Source organism: Balaenoptera ricei, chromosome X (genome assembly GCF_028023285.1).
Source record: "Balaenoptera ricei isolate mBalRic1 chromosome X, mBalRic1.hap2, whole genome shotgun sequence".
Lineage (NCBI taxonomy): Eukaryota > Metazoa > Chordata > Mammalia > Artiodactyla > Balaenopteridae > Balaenoptera > Balaenoptera ricei.
Window position 1 is genome coordinate 119,402,231 of NC_082660.1, and position 17,324 is coordinate 119,419,554.

The following is a 17,324-nucleotide window of genomic DNA, read 5'->3' on the forward strand; positions in this document are numbered from 1 at the left end:
AGAATCCATGTTGAGATTGATGATCTAAATCAGAAACCTTCCATGTTAGAGCTTTTCTTCCCTTTTTTTGTTTGACTATACTACCTATAATTATAATTTGACTAAATTTAGGCTCATTCAGAAAAGTTTCCCTTTCTTTATACAGTATTACTAATTAAAGTATGAAAGTTACTACATTTAGAACACGACTGTCAGTTTGTAACTTTAATTTAATAAGCAGACTTTTGGAGTAAATCTCAGAGTCAGATAATACAGTTGTTTTTATAAATGATTGGTTCCTAAAGTCTGCGTTTTTGAATAGACTGGTGTAAGGCTTAAAGTTTTCCTTACTTGCAAAAGGAATACAATAGCAAAAACTAATAAAGATGTATACATGATTTTTTTTTTAACTTGAAAATAATTCAACTTTTAAAAATAAGTGTTCCAAAGTCATGGTTATGTAAATTCATTTCTCATTTGTTGGATTATCAGTATGTGAACTTTAAGGAGTTGTGCAGTTATAGAATTCTGTTCACCCTGGATATTGTGTAGTTCTCTTATTAGTTTTTGCTCTGCTTTTAGATGTATAATTCTTTGTCTCCTTGAAGGGGCACCTAGGTAGCTATACATGAAAAATGTTTTTCATTAATTATGTCAGCAGATGACTATTTTAATATCATACACTGTTCGTGTTTTATTTATCCATGCAGAAATAGTTCTAATTATTTCACATGTCCCTTAATTTGAGAGCAGTTTGATTTTTCTCAGTACTTCATTAACTTATCTTTATGCATACGCTGTACATTTTTTAAAATTACAGAGGTTTGAATATTAATTTGTCTATACTAAATAGCTATTTTTAAATGCATATATTAAGACCTAGGTCAAATATTAAGCAATTTATATTACGGTGTAAACTGATTTTTAAAACAAAATTAACCATTTTGTTGCCCTTCTTATTCTCTGTAGCATTTCTTGAGACATAAAGTGGCATTCTAAAGGCAATTTAAAAATCATGTCAAGCTCAGTTGAACAGAAAAAAGGGCCTACAAGACAGCGCAAATGTGGCTTTTGTAAGTCAAATAGAGACAAGGAATGTGGACAGTTACTAATATCTGAAAACCAGAAGGTGGCAGCACACCATAAGTGCATGGTAAGTATGCCCGCAGCAACCAAGAGACCTGAAACCATGAGAATCTTAATAATGAATATTCCTGATTACTAAACAAAACAAAACAACAAAACCAGTTAAACTTCTAAGAAGTGGTTTCTCACTAATGCTATGCCATTTTTACTTGAATATTTCCTTTTAAATTTAACATCTTATTCACTGTTTCACTGTAATTTCTTTATATATGAACCTTAATTTTTTTTAAATGTAATTTATAGCTCTTTTCATCTGCTTTGGTATCATCACACTCTGATAACGAAAGTCTTGGTGGATTTTCTATTGAAGATGTCCAAAAGGAAATTAAAAGAGGCACGAAGCTGGTAAGTTGGTATTTCTGCCTCTTGAGAATAAAACTTACTTTAAGCTCATTAAGGAGAAAATTGCTTATTTTAGAGTGTATCGTGTTATTAACTGAGTGTAATTTTTTAAAATTGCAGTCTTATTTTTTTTTCCCCCAAATCGGCAAATTGCAAGGCTAGGTTTAACTTATTTGCCAATCAACAAAAAAGGAGTGAATCAATATGTATATTATCCATTTTTTTTCTTTTCAAAAAGAATTAAAATCTTCTTGGAGGCCATGTTGACTTACAAAACAAGCAGTTTGCTTAATTTTAATGTTTCATGTGTTAAAGTCTTCATTCACATATATTTTGATAATTAAAATTCTGAAATGTTTTCATTTTCCATTAATAAAGTAATTGTGATCATTACAAATGAAGATGACAGAACCCTTTCAACAGAAAAATGTTAGTAGTTGCTGCACAACGTATTTTACCGTGGTTCAGCTATACAACACAGCATTTCTGACTTTGGATAACTTTTGTTGAATCTTACAGTTTTTCTGAAGCTGTGCTAAGCGTAATGTTCCTGCAGTTGTCTTCACTACCAAGTAACCAGTTTGGCAAGATACTGTATTGCTCTGTTGGAGAGGTAGTGTCGTCTCTGTTGCTATTTAATACATTATGGTTTACATTGAGACAGTGTCTTCTCATTTGGTTATTTTTCTCCTCTGAGCTCTTTATTGAAATTACATCTGTAAATGTACCTTCAGTAGCTCCACTATCAAGTGTTTCATTATTTTAAAGATGGGTTTGGCAGAACATATATCTATGTTCTTAGGCACTAAGTAATCTCATATTTCCTAAAGAATCTAATGGGAACGGGGGGGCTATCATTTTGATGTCAGGAATAATCTATTTTGAAAAGTAGTCAGTTTTCTAGTATTAGTGAAAAAAAAAAGGAAAAGCAATATGAAGTTCAAAGATAACATTTGAGATTTGTTTTAAGGATAAATAGTCTCAAACCCTAGAATCAGTATTGGCGCAAATGGGAATTCAGAGGTCAGACAGTTTTTGTTGTAGTGAGACCTTAACTGTGAAAATGTTTATCTTCCCCACCCCCAAAACTATAGATAGCAATAGAATGCTGCATTTTTTAAAAAATGCGTTTTTTTTTAATTTGGTGGTTTTAGATTTCTTCATGTTACTGTGGCTTGCTGAGTTTTGAGAACCAGAGCAGTTATGTTTTTATTTCCTAGTCCTTAAAAACAACTTTGTGTACAAAGAAAGAATACTATTTACTTGAAGCTAGTTGTACTGTAACCCTTATCACCCCATTATTTATTCCTTGGCATTATGAATATTCCTGGAAAATGCATCTACATCCTGACTTGTTAGCATTTTTGTTATTTGACATGGCTGCTCTAGTCAGAACAGGAGCAGTTTTGGTCCCTGACGTTACTGTGTTATTAACAAATGCAGTGCCTAGTTTTACATGAAGCGGCAGCATACATCTGGCAGTATTGCTAAATTCAATGGAGATTTAATTTATTTGTACCTGTTTGTGCAGAAAGCATCAGAACTTTGTACAGATTTCACTATTATAAATTGTTTTGATTAATTTTTAATGGTATGGTGTAGGGAGTTAATTTTTTTGCCCAAGTGTAGTGAGTTATAAATAACTAAGCTTTATTCTTGATCTAGGGAGTAGAACAGTATTGGAGGTTAAGACCACAAGCTTTAGTAACTAACTAGCTGGGTGACCCTGGGCAAGTTGATTTACTTCTCTACACCATGTTTTCTTCACCTGACAAAAGGAGATAATGGTAGTACTTGCCTTCCAGGGATATTGTGAGAATCAAAAAAGAGACTATACAGGATTTAGCATGGTACCTGGTACATGGTTACGACTTGATAAATGGTAGCCCCTGTTGTAGTTATTGTTCGTAAGTAATGATAAGATCTGCTAATATTGTTGTAGGCTAATGAAAAGGATGCTGGGCTGGGAATTCATGAGGCCTGTTTTTTTAATAACTGCCACTGACACATTATATAACTTAGAACAAGTCACCAACAGTAAACGGATAATGCTGTATCACTGCTTACTAAACAGTGATGTTGCATAACTAAAGAGTGCTATAAGAGATATAAAGAGTTACCTTAAGAAAGGTGTGGGTTTTTTCTTTTTTCTTTTCTTTTTTGGCCGTGCCACACGACTTGTGGGATCTTAGTTCCCCGACCAGGGATTGAACCTGCGCCCTTGGCAGTGAAAGCATGGAGTTTTAGCCAGCGGACCGCCAGGGGGTTCCCTTAGGAAAGGTGTTTTGTAGCCATTTTGAGGCTGTGGGCATCCAGCATTGAGGAATAGTGGCAGAAGGAGAGAACTTTTGAGCCAGGTATATAATTTTGCTCCCTTTCCTTCTCTTAAAATGTCAGAATTTAAATAATTTATATATTATATATAATATTATATATTATATATATATAAAATATATATATTTTAACCTTTAGTTTTGTCCCTTCCATTACATCATCTTTACATGAAGTACTATCAAGTAACCAAAATTCCAGATTTTGGTTTTCTTATTTTCTTTTCCCTGTGTAGATTTGTCTAAGCAATAAAAGGGCCATAAATCAAATAGAAAGCGAGAAAAAAAGTGAAGAGTTTCCTGTAAGTAGGTAAGCTACATGTAAACTAGATAATCAGTTTCCCTAATTGACTTTTTAAGGCATTTTATCCTGTGAGTCTGCCCTGGCTGCTGTTCATCTAGATTTTAGGTGAAAAGTGGGTCATGAATTCCCGTTGAAAATAATGAAAAACAGGAGTGCTGGTCCATGGGTGCTTTTAAGACAGGTTCCAGTTTGTATCTCGTGCTGGCTCCAGAGGTTCTCACTTGCCCCAAAGAAAAGTATAAAGAGAAGAGTCTGGGGTTTGAGGTGAAAGTATATAGGCGGCCAGATGGGTCAGAGTCTTGAGAGGATGGGAAGTCACAGTAGAGCAGGAGGTACGGATGGCAAGTGTGTTCCTGCTGCCATAGGCCATTTTCCAAGATCTTCATGTCAGCCACAAGGATCGGGGAGGAAAGCCATTCTGCACGACCATATTCATCTCTTTTACCTCACCTTTAAGCACCAAGATGGACCAGGAGACATTTGCCAGCCTACTAAGGTTTTTATAATTTGAGACTCTGTTTTTGCAATTGAGACAGATTTTTTTTTCCAGAATGGTTTCTAGTTCCTCTTGAATCCATATGTGGAGACACCACATCTGTACCATCTACTCTTATTCTCCAGCCATCTAGCCAAGAAATGCAAATTTCCAAGTAAGATTATGAGTTGTCGTTGCTGTTTTCATTTTGTTTTAGGAGACAGTTGAGTATATTTGAAGAACATACTCTTGCTGGATGAAGCTAGGTGGTGAGATCATTAAGAGTATCTACATCGGGGGAATTCCCTGGCAGTCCAGTGGTTAGGACTCGGCACTTTCACTGCTAGGGCCGGGGTTCGATCCCTGGTCAGGGAACTAAGATCCCACCAAAAAAAAAGGAAAAGAAAAGAAAAAGAGTATCCACATCAGATAGTTACTGTTCAAATTGGTACCTATGTCACATATATCACAGACTCTAGGAACAGAAGGAGTTGAGAGGCCATTTAGTTCACTTTCCTTCCCCTTAGGCAAGATTACCTAAAAGCCATGTAACATAGATTTTTTTGTCTATCTTATTTTAAATATATCAAGAAATTGTGATTCTACCCAAGCAACCTGAAACAGGACCAGTATTATATGACACTCTTCACAGTTGCGAAATTCATCCTTCTGTATAACTCAAGTATCTCACTTAAGTTAGTCATTTATTCTAGGTCTGCCTCTTTCCATTAAAGGAAATATTTGGTTTTTCCTATATTAAAAATGAAAAGTCCTTCATATACTTGATGACTATCCTCAGGTCATTCCTAAACTTTCCCTTTTTCAAACTAAATTTTACTCACATGTCTTAAGAAATCCTTGTAACATTTTTCCTGCTTTTTTCAGTAGCAGAAATAGCTAACATTTATTGAACACTTAATATGTGCTAGGAACTGGGCTAAGTACTTTAAATACATGAACCTTTTTAATCCTTACAGTCATATTGTGAGATAGGAAGGTATTCATTCTCACTTTACAGATTAGGAAACTGAGGCTCAGAGAAGTAACCTGACTATGGTCATATAGCTCGTAAGTGGCAGAGCTGGAATTTGAATCCAGGGCCAGTTAACTCCAAAGCCAGAACTCTTAATCTCTAGGTTATACTAGACTGCCTTTTAAGCTACCTAACCAAAAATCACATTTTAAAAAATGTAATGATTAGAGCTTAGAAGTTTTCTAATAAAGATGGAAGTAGTACTGAATTTAGGACATAATCAGACTCCTATTAATATATTCTGTTATAGCATTGTTTTTAGGACAAAAATCCTACATACATACTATGTAAGAATATTCCAAGTCTCTGTTACCCTCAAGATACTTTTTGTAGCCTCTGAAAATAAAAAAGACAAATTTTACATAGTGTTTAGTTTATTTACTCAGTACCAGTAGAGTGCTTGGCACCCCAGAGAAACAGGGTGTCTGATTTTGAGAGTTCATGATCTAGATATTGGGCATGCCATGAATCTGCATATATGGCAATTTATAGATACACCTTTTTATTCTGTGCAGGAAGGGTCTTGCCAATTTAGGTGGTTAAGACTACTTCCTAGAGATGGTAAGTTTAAAAAAAAATGGATGAGTCCATGAAATAGGTTAACTATAACTGAATGGGTCATTGAGACTGGCAGTAATGGATTAGAATTGAGAAAGGTGGGATGATTACAGGGTCTTCAAACATTAGACAGGAATTTCAACTTAGGAGGGGCAAAGCAGGATTTTTCAGGAGACAGGTGATACATAGTAGTCATTGTGAAGAATAAAGTGTAATAATGGCAGCATATTTGTCTGCTGTACATAGATGTCCTGCAGGCATCTTAAACTCAACCAGTATTCATCATCTCCCTACCCTGAAACCCGATTCTCTTTCTGAATCATTTACCTTCAGTTCTTAAGTAATGGGCTAGGTGTAAATTGACTACGGAAGTAATAGTATAAGCATAAAATTCCTGTGTTTTGGTTAATCAGTGTTTTAGTGTTGTTTGCAGCTCTAGCGGTTTGAAGAGGAAGGAGAGAAATCTAGAGGGAAAAATCAGGTTGGTTATTTGTTCAGGATGGTGGAGAGCTGTGTATGCCTCAAACAAGGGTGTTTTCATGTTTCTTCAACCTTCACTCTACCAGTAGGGTGTTAAATTTTTATTGTTTTCCTCAGGCATTGTATTCATCAAGGCCTCCATCTAGAGTCTAGAAATCATCTGTCCATTTATCAGACACTTAATTGGGTGCCTACTTTGTACCAAGCACAATGCTAGACACTTTGTATGCAATCATGAATAAATGTACTTTAGCCTTAGAAGTATGTAAAGAATGCCACAGGGGAGCTGGGAGAGAGGACCATAATTAATTTTACCTGAGAAGTCAAAAGACTTCATAGAAAGTGACATTTGAAGTGTGTTCCACTGGGAAAATGATGCTGTAGAACTCAAAGGGGGAAGAGTTTCAAGGAGGAGGAAGTACTTTTGACAAGTATTAAATGAATATTAAATGCCAGTGCTATTTAAAGTAGAGTGTGTGTGGCTTATTTGGCATTCAGTAAGGGTAAAATGGAGCACCCAAAGTGTATAGAATGCAACCATTGCTTACTACATACAAAGATGCAGAAGATGCCAGGTAATTAATGGTGCTACCAAATCCTTAGAGCAGTGGTACTTAACCAACTATTAAATCAGAAAGGGGTGTGGCTGGGTTGCAGATAGGTATTTTTTGAAAAAGATTCCCAAGTGAGTTTTGATGAACACTCTCCGTTACGGACCATTGCCTTAGGACAGGGGTCGGCACGCTTTGTGTAAAGGATCAGATAATAAATATTTAAGGCTTTGCTAGCCATATTGTTTCAGTTGCGGTCACAGACAATACACAAAGAAGTGAACATGTCTGTGTGCCAGTAAAACTTTATTTATGAAAACAGGGTGATGGGCCGAATTGGGCTTGCAGGATCCTTGCCTTACAGTATTTTGGGGGAAAAACAGGTAAATTTTTTCCTGAAGATTTGTTCACTGGCCTCATTGTCATCTGTGTAACTAAGTGTACATGCGTCATGAATGTATTCGTATAAATGTGAATGTTTTTGAAAGCTCAGATTATGGCATGCAGATTAATTTAAATGTGCGCAGATATTTTACCTGTCATTTATATAAAATGAACTTTGTTTTACTTTGGAGGTGATTAAGGAGAATGAATGTGAGGCCAAAGAGAAACTTCAGATCTAATGATGGAGAAAATCAGGTCTTTGACTATTACTGAATAAATTAATTTTTTAAAAATTCACAAATTTTTTTCCTTTGCCTTCATTGAATATTGATACTTCTTTGTAATTGAGAATACTGTAAATTTATGTCATTATATAATCACTTCTCACTTATTTGTGCTAATGGAAGAGAACCCAAACCAGTAGTATAAAATAATCTATGTCTGGTTTTGGGGGGATGTCTTGGTACTTATTTGAACATGGATTGTAGTTGGTGTTCTTCACAGATTAAGTAAAGTAAGCAGCGTGGCACTTGAGGGTACCCTCAGCCTGAAAGACCTACATCTTAGAAGAGCTTAAACATAAAGATCTGAGCTCAGAAAAACTCTGAATCTTTCAGATGAATAAAACAAACTTCAAAAGCTTCCATAAGATAATCTTATATTCCTCATAATGATGATTCATAAAGTTGGATGGAGTTGGAGTATGTGATATTGAGAGCTAGGTCAGGAGACTAGGTTAAGTCAGAGCTTGATAGGCTTACTTGCCCTCTGATTTCCAAAAGACTTCTGAAATTATTTATTCGGTAACTGCTTAGATTTATCTGTTACTTTAGTAAAAAACAAGTGCTTTTCAGTAGCCCTGTTTTTTAGAAGCACTTGGAATTTAAGGTCCTAATCTATCAAGTCACTTTTCAGTGACTTTGACAGCTTTCAGATTTCATTTTTGCTTTCTAGCTTTCTACTTAGACCTAATTATTTTATTATATAACCCTTATTAAGAATATTTTATTAAGTTTGTGGTTTTTTTGAGACCTTCTTCAAAATGCTGTATATATATATATATATATTTTTAATTGTAGCTATAGGATAAACCAGAAACAGTTATGAGTTCATGTTCCACCTTTCCGGGCAGTGGTAATTTTTTTTTAGGAGTTTTTAACAAAGCAAGTGGACAGCATCTGCTAGCCAGATAATTCAGAGATTACTCTGTTTTCTGACTGTGTTGGATATGTGAGGTATTACTCTATATAAAGTAATGAACCTGGAGTTAGGAGCATTTTTTAGGCAGCTCTGAAAACTTGCCGCAACCGCACTGTCCTCCATTCTAGTTTTAACTGGAGGTAGTGTTTTCTGTTATTAAAAATAACACAGAATAACAAACACCAGTGTAAGGTGAACTACTCTCACTTTATTTTTGTCTCGTTTCTCCTGTGAAAATATGCTAGGTACCCTATTCCCAACTCCAAGTGCTTTTTTTAAAAAGATGTTTTTGACGTGGACCAATTTTAAAGTCTTTATTGAATTTGCTACAATATTGCTTCTGTTTTATGTTTTGGTTTTTTGGCCCCAAGGCATGTGGGATCTTAGCTCCCCAACCAGGGATGGAATCCGCACCCCCTGCATTGGAAGGCGAAGTCTTAACCACTGGACCACCAGGGAAGTCCCTCTGATTTTTCTTTGTTTTGCTTTTGTTTTTTTTTCCTACAGACTTTTTTTTTTGGAAACCTCTTTCATTCTCTGTATATTTGTAGCAGTTTTCTTGCAGCAGGTATCTTGAGAGTAGTAAGTACTTGGCTGTGAGAATTTATATCTGTGCACTGGTGGTCAGTTACTGACATGCATAGTAGATATACAGCAGTTAAGCTGAGCAAGCTAAGACTGAGATCTTTTCCCCAAGAGCCTTCTCTTTCTGCCTGTCCTAGAAGTTGGCAATCTCATTTGTTTTGCCTTGTCTCTGTCTGTGGTCCTAGTTGAGTTTTCCCTGAGCTTCCCCCATAGCTACTAAGAAAGCAGTATTTTTCCTTTTATTACTTAAGACTTCTTCCTTTTGCAAAGTGAATTTCAGTCCTGGCCTATTTCAGTTGACTGAGGAGCAGGTATGCCCCAGCCTCTGTCTTCTGCGGGACTTTAGCTAAGTCATAGTCCTTTCAGTTCCGTTTGTCTCCTCTCATGCGTGACTTAGTTCCTCTTTCGTCTGTGGATCAGCTCCTTGAGACTCTGCTTGTGTGGCACAACTTAATCTTAACATAGTAAAGCTTCACAGACAGTAGAACCCTGGTTACCAGGGGCAGGAGGGGTGGGGGAAATGGGAGATGTTTGTCAAAAGGTACAAAGTTGCAGTTATGTAGGATAAATAAGTCTAGAGATCTCCTGTACAGCATGATGACCGTAGTTAATAATACCCTATGGTATCCTGGAAATTTGTTGAGAGTGGATTTCTGGTGCTTGTACCACATGCACTAAAAAAATGGTAATTATATGAAGAGATGGATATGTTAATTAGCTCAACTCTAGTAATCATTTCACTATGTATATGTATATTAAAACATGGTGTACATCCTAAATATATATAATTTTTATTAACATTTTTTAAAAAGATAGTATGATATGCAAACATCTATAAGAGTCTCTTTTTCTAATCTCCCCATTTTGGAAAAAGTAATTGATTATTGAAATTTATTAGGTCTACTAGGTAGCAAACTGAATAGAGGAATAAAAGTAAAAGAAAAATCATTAACAACAAAGAAATTTTCACCTCTATTTAAAGAACTTGAAATCAGGGTATAGGCAGGATAAGCTGAGAATTGACATTTATACCTGTATTGAAGACAGGAAGTTGGCCTTCAACGGAATATTTGATATGTGGGACGGACCTTTTTTCAGGGAGGAAGAAGTCCACCATTGTCCTTGAGAAATGTGTTCCTGTCAGATTAACTTTGATTTGCCCACATGGAGAGCAGCCTGTGACAGACTGGAGGGCAAGTAAATGTTTTGTGTGAAGAGGGATACAGGGTAACATCACTCAGGTCCAACCAACTGGTGCCTTGCTGTGTCGGGGGGGGGGGGGCCCGTTTTCCTATTATTCTACTTTTTTTTCCGATAGAAGTCCTCTTTGTTTTACTTTCCATAATATTTTGTTTTTTAAAGAAAAGCATACTAGCCACCTATCTAGTTTCTCAACTTCTTTAATTTTCTTTTTATCTCTTCTTGATTCTCTCTGCTCATTCTGTGTCCCTTCAATTGGATTGTTCTCCTCAATTTCACCTTTCCAAATCAGACTTTTAAAATATTTTTAGATGTACTTTAAGATAATTATGTCAAGTCTGCAGGTATTAGAAACGTGAATGAGAAAAAAATATGCCATATGATATTAAAATCTTCAATAACAGAGTAACCTGAGTTGCTGTAGTTAACTGGTTATACTTTGGGCAGATTTGAATTTATAACCAGCCAAAACACATTTTGATATATTTTGGGCATTTGGTTTCCTTCTTATTCTCAGTAAACTGAGAGATGGGTATTGAAATCATTTGCTAGAGTATTTCCAATGGTTTTAAAATAATTTTTTGTAATTTCCCCATTGTCGAAAAATCAGAAAATATAGGAAATGATGAAGAAGAAAACCAATCACACAGAGATAGTCACTCAGCATTTTGCTATGTTTACTTTCACCTATTTTCAAAGAATATATGTTGTAAACATAATTAGCATACCTAACTTTGTATCCTGCTTTATTTTTTTACTTAATGTTATACATAAACCTTTTCCCATGCCATTAAAATGTTTTTGAAAAGAGTAAAGAACATTCCTACATATGGTTGTACTGTAATTTATTTAAACATTTTTCAGTGGTTTTCCACAGGTGGTTTTACATTTTGGGCTATTCCAACTCTGCAGTGAACATGATTGCATATAAATCGTTTAAGTATGATTTATTTTGTAGACTAGATTAATTCAAGGAAAATTACTGGATCAGAGAGTATAGACTTTTAATAAGTTCTAAGATAAATAAGGCAAGTTGCTGTCCAGAGAGTATACCAATTTCCAGCAGCATCTGAGAGTGCCCATCTCACTGTGTTTGCCAGTGCTGAGCCTCTACAGGATTTTTAACAGTACCTCTCCTTTTATTTTTGCTTGCTCATTGAACTCAATAATTTTTTTCAGAATGTACCTATGCAAACACATTTTTGATGTAATTTCGAAATGAGCTACTTGCAGTATACAGTTCTTAATGAAGTAGTGGTAATGTTAAATTTATTAAGTTAAAAACCAAGTGACAGTATGTACAGAATTACATAGAAAAATACTTTCACGTACGCATAGCAACACTGTAATGGTGTCTACACTTGGTGAGTATGAGTGATCTTTTAATTTTCGTTGTGCTCTTTCGTGTTTTCCACAGTTTCTATAAGTCTATGATTTTTTTGATTAGAAGTATAATTTACTAAAATAATAGAACCTAATAAATAAGTTGTAGTGCAAATGCTCCACCTCCTCAAGAATTTATAAGCCACCCAAAAGTATTTAACAACTTTCCCTGCTTGATAATTTGGCACGGTGTTTCTTTTTACAGTATTGCTTTGAAGTTTCTGTATTTATTTAAGGAAGTGGCGTATTTCTTTCGCATTAATAATGGGGACTGGCCATCATGTTTTCTGGGAAGTACCTGTATTGAGAATGTTTGTTTCTGACTTACATAGGAGTCTTTTTTAAACGATAGCTTGAATGAGAGGTTGAGTGTTTGACTTGCTTAGAGAAATGTAAGGCATTTTATTAGAATTTACATTAGCCTCTTGGTATACTAAAATTGCTTAGGGGGCAAGTAATCCAAAAATAAGGATGTTTTTTATGTTAAAATTAATCAAGAGGAATGAGAACAGTTCCAAATGAGGCATCTAGCAACCAAGAAACAAATGAACAGATTTTAAGATTTACCTTACTGTGAATTTATTTTTGCACGGCATTTATAGCTTAGGAGACAGCCTGATTAAAAGTCCGCTCAGTACAGTATACTATGGTATGTTAATCAAAACCACTAACAGTCATTGTTATGTACTTTTCTTAAAGAATTTTTTTCTAAACTTAGACATGAGCTAGTTAAACAGTACGAATTATCCAGTAAAGTCAGAAGGTAAGGTATATTAAAATATGTTGAAAGGATCTGTTTTATCTATTTCCGTGAATTCATAATGTGAGAGGTAAGTAACAGATTAAATTAAAATAGATGAGCATGTTTTCACAATCAATTTGACATCACAGAATATTTTTAGGGCTCGGGGTATTTGAAAATCTACCTGATTCTTTTATCTTCTCTCCCTCCCTCACTTGAAATTGATTTTACCAGGTTCCCAAATAGTATGTGAGTTTTTTTCTACAAATTCTCATTGATAAGCGGAAATGTGAAGGAAATTTTTTTCTGGAATGAGCCATTTTCTCCAGTTACTCATTTCCAGGAAGATCTGGATCGTGAAAAGGTCTACAGCTTACATTCCTGATTTGCAACATTTCAGATTTTCTCTTAACCACAATGAACCAATAGATATTAATAATAGTCCATTAATTTTGTCATTGTTTAACATGGGAAAAAATACTCCCAGTAGAATTTGATTTGAATTATTTCTAGGTGAGAAAACAAGAAAAGTAGCATTATTAGTTACAGATCTTTTCAATAACCAATTTGTTTTCCTTGACAGAGATTTGATATGCCTCTAACCTGATTTCATAGCCATAGCAAAATCACACACTAATAATATTATTTTATTGTTTTCCTGTAGATGTGTTCTTTGTGCCATTGTCCTGGAGCTACAATTGGTTGTGATGTGAAAACATGTCACAGGACATACCACTACCACTGTGCATTGCATGATAAAGCTCAGATACGAGAGAAACCTTCACAAGGAATTTACATGTAATGATTTAACTTCTCTTTTAGGTTTTTTTAAACAGTCATACTTTCTTTAGGCCTTTGTAAAAATTTTTTCCCATTTCAAAGCATTTCATCATCATCGTAAAGGGTGTTTTTGGTAGGGAATTTAATGCTTAGAGAAATGGCATAGAAAGTTTAATGATAAGGTTTGTGGAATCCAGCTTGTGAATGGGGTGAAGTGTACTGCTCATTCTTAATTTGAAAAATGAATTTAGTTTGTTTACTTGGTAATTTTTAATTTCTTCATTTTTTGTAGGGTTTATTGCCGAAAACACAAGAAAACTGCACATAACTCTGAAGGTACGTTATTCAGCCACTTTTCAATTTCAAGAGGAAATTTGAGTAAAATATGAGTGAATTATATACTATATTAACTTTTACCACAAGGCGTATCTCAATGTTGAATACATTTTGAAGAATTAAGAAAAGCATTCGGGTGCTTTCTTCAGTAGCACGTATACTAATATTGGAACGATACAGAGAAGATTAGCATGGCCCCTGTGCAAGGATGACACGCAAATTCGTGAAGCGTTCCATATTTTTCACAACACTGTAAATCATCTATACTTCAATTAAAAAAAAAAAGAATGCTTAACCCAGTCCCTACAGAGATTCAAAGCCTTTTGAGAGCAGTTTTATTATATCTGTAAATTAATTCTCTTTTTATTCCTATTATTAAGATTTATAACTAAGATAGTTAAGTATAGAGAACACTTTCTGTTCGCTTTTAAGTTTAAGCACTATAAAAATTATTCAAGTTATGAATCAACCATAATGAGGGGGAAAAAAGAGAGAGAGAAGCATTCAGATAAACTAATGTACATAGTGAAAAAGATCTGAATTTTTAAGAAAACTTTTACCTCAAAATTCTTATGAAGAGTATGTTGAGAATGTATTTATCTTTAGGGAGAAATGATGCTAGTGGTTACGGATTTCTGTGTTCAGGTAAGTATATTAGTAGATTGTAAAGGTAATAATTAGAAACCTTGCTACTGTCAGATAAAGAAAACGTGAACTGGGGATACTAGTGCATTTTGTGATAAACAGGCTTTCTGTTAAATTTTTATTCACATTGTAGTACTTTTTTTTCTTAATACAGACATGTTCATAAGAGGTAATCAATTTTAAAATACAAAGTTTTAAAATTGTTTTATGGTTTATTTCCACTTAAATTTATGCAAAACCAGGATAGTCATGTTTATGTATAGTTAGCCAAGCTGTAGGTGGTCTTTAAAAGGTACGGGAAAGTTCTCAAATTGAATTCTGACTTGTTTCAAACCTTTTCAAACAGATGGTTTTGATACTTTTACTAGCAATATAAAAAGGCTTAGATTTAATCTGAGATAGTTCTATCCTTCCATTTAGATTAGAGATCTTTAAAGTTTTTGTTAGCTTCTGAGAACGTGTTGCTTAGAATTAAGAATGGTTTGAGCCTGTTGTTTTAGGAAGTTGTTGCTTTTATAAAGACTTACCTAGTTATCAGTGTTAGCATATTAAAATTTGTGGCCCTTTTTGATCTCTTAGATCTTGGTTTTATAATACAAAATAGTATTGTTTCCCCTTCAGGACCAGATTAGTCTAAATACTTCAGAAGTGCTGGTTAAAAATTCAGTGTTTAGCAAAAACTTGTCATTAAGGTAAACATATTGGACAAATAATAAGAACAGAATGTTTTTGAGGTGATAAAGTGCAACTGATAAACTTTATAATGTTTTCCTACAGTTTTTTCCTCACTTAATTCTGTAATTGAATTGAAAAACCTTTCGTGAAAGGTTAAGAGTAAGCTTTCCCACCTTTCATTGCTTCAGGTTTTAACAGCGGATTTATTTGATTCTCTTCACAATTGTAGTGAGCATACATGGTAAGGCAAGGATTGAGACTTAATAATCTGACGAATACAAGTGTGTCAGCATACTGGGGCAGGATATTTGAGGGTGGCAACAATGATTAATATAGTCATCTCCCCTTTTATTCCCTCAGTTTCTGAAGCTGATAGTACCATCTAGTGGTAGAGATAAGTCAGTGCAGACTACATAAAACAATAATTTTGACCACCTTTTTGCTTTGAGAAACTTTTTAATGAGGAAGATCTAAATTCATACTTTTCAGGAGGACTTTCCTTTTTTTTTTTAAGATTTTTTTCATGTGGACCATTTTTAAAGTCTTTATGGAATTTTTTACAATATTGCTTCTGTTTTCTGTTTTGGTTTTTTGGCCCCGAGGCATGTGGGATCTTAGCTCCCCGACCAGGGATCGAACCCGCACCCCCTGCATTGGAAGGTGAAATCTTAACCACTGGACTGCCAGGGAAGTCCCAAGAGGACTTTTCTTTTAATATAACTGGCAGGAATACTACAATTCAAATTTGTGATACGATTGATTTGAATTTTGGGTTCAGTGTATAGTTTGGTAGCACATTTGGGTTCCCTGTATTATTGACACATGTAGTATGTTTATACTCATCTTGTAGAACTTGAAAGCATAATATTACAGTTTAAAAGTATGACAGAGTTTCTATTTATTGAATTTTGACTTTTATCACATTCATCTAGCTTGAATTTATTAGATATTGAGTGCTTTGTCAGAAACAGAACTTCCAATTATTTCATTATTCTAATGGGGAACATATATTCTACTTTATGATTGTAATTTATGGTGGGGGTTTATAGGGTTGTATTTCAGGGACTGTCTTTGAGAATTGTACGGCACTATAGAGCAAAGAGGAATTGATACCTTTGGCGATTTCTTGATCGTTTTTGCCATTTGTGGCTCAGTACCTACTTTGCTAATACTTAAAATGATAAATACTATGTAATTCAGTCTGTCATGTTAGCTTGATATAACATGAACTGTGCTTTGAAATATTAAATTTGAGAATCTCTTTACCATCTCCATACTTTTGCCTTTTCCAAAATGTCATACAGTTGGAATCATACAGTATGTAGCCTTTTCAGATTGGTTTCTTTCACTTCGTTGGCCTTTTTTTTGGTGGGGGGGGATTAGTTGTTAATGCTTACAAGAAAGGATCCAATGGACAAGAAGAGATTGAAGGTACAAGAAGGAGGATTCAGTGCACAAGTGGAACGATTGCCCTGTGATAAGGAGGACCTTTCCACTGTAATAGGAGAGAAGGAAGAGGGTAAGTGGTTCCTATCAGGTCTGTTGTCTCTGTGAGGGAGAATGTAGGGAGAGGGGTGAGGGTTGGAAGTTGAAGGAGAGAGAAGTTGTTTTGAAAGAATAGTTGTGAAGACCAGGGGAGGAAGTTTGCCTAGAGAAATGTAAAGTTTCCGGACTGAATTGGACCAGTTGAGGTTGGTAACCATGAATTTGTAAAGTCATGCCATCTGTCAGGTTGTGTGACATTTCCTACAGCAGTACAGGATCCTGGGTGTAGAATAGAGAAGGTATCTAGTTGGTTCATTCAGAATCGGAATTTTTCCAAGTGGGTTCAACAAAGGAGTAAAGGGATAAGGGAGTTTAGAATATTTGCGAGAGTAAAGAAACTGAAAGGAATTAATAGACTGGAGGTCCTGGTAAGATTGAAGAACAATGAAAATGGAAGTACTTGGGAAAGCAATCATCTGTGGTCCCAAAGTATGATATAGTGATTTCAGAGGTAGAATCCTTTTAGGTGATTATATGAGGTATCTGGGTATGATTATAGGGATTAGGTGGTCGATGGAGGACATCAGTGAAGATTAAGGAACTGAATGGCTAGGTGTTGCTTGGATTGTCCATGTGGATAGTGAAATCACCCAGCATGATGGCAGGGGTCAGGGGTGGAGAAAAGGGCTGTGAGCCGTGTGCTAAAGAAAG

General features: G+C 35.0%; 1 protein-coding gene and 1 non-coding gene across 9 annotated transcripts in view; both read left to right on the plus strand.

The window, feature by feature from the left end:
- Positions 1-17,324, plus strand: part of PHF6 (PHD finger protein 6) — a 51,862-nt gene that overhangs the window by 3,159 nt on the left and 31,379 nt on the right. For 6 of the 8 annotated variants that reach the window (XM_059911364.1, XM_059911362.1, XM_059911363.1 and 3 more), the window contains exons 2-5: positions 949-1,132; positions 1,369-1,470; positions 13,357-13,490; positions 13,765-13,808. In XM_059911364.1, coding sequence (XP_059767347.1) covers positions 995-1,132; positions 1,369-1,470; positions 13,357-13,490; positions 13,765-13,808 — 418 coding nt within the window. In that variant the 5' untranslated portion in view covers positions 949-994. The remainder of the gene's footprint in view (positions 1-948; positions 1,133-1,368; positions 1,471-13,356; positions 13,491-13,764; positions 13,809-17,324) is intronic. The other 2 variants (XM_059911366.1, XM_059911369.1) reach the window with 1 other exon arrangement.
- Positions 13,945-14,051, plus strand: LOC132358086 (U6 spliceosomal RNA). The gene has a single exon (XR_009500439.1). It is a non-coding gene; the product is annotated as a U6 spliceosomal RNA (small nuclear RNA).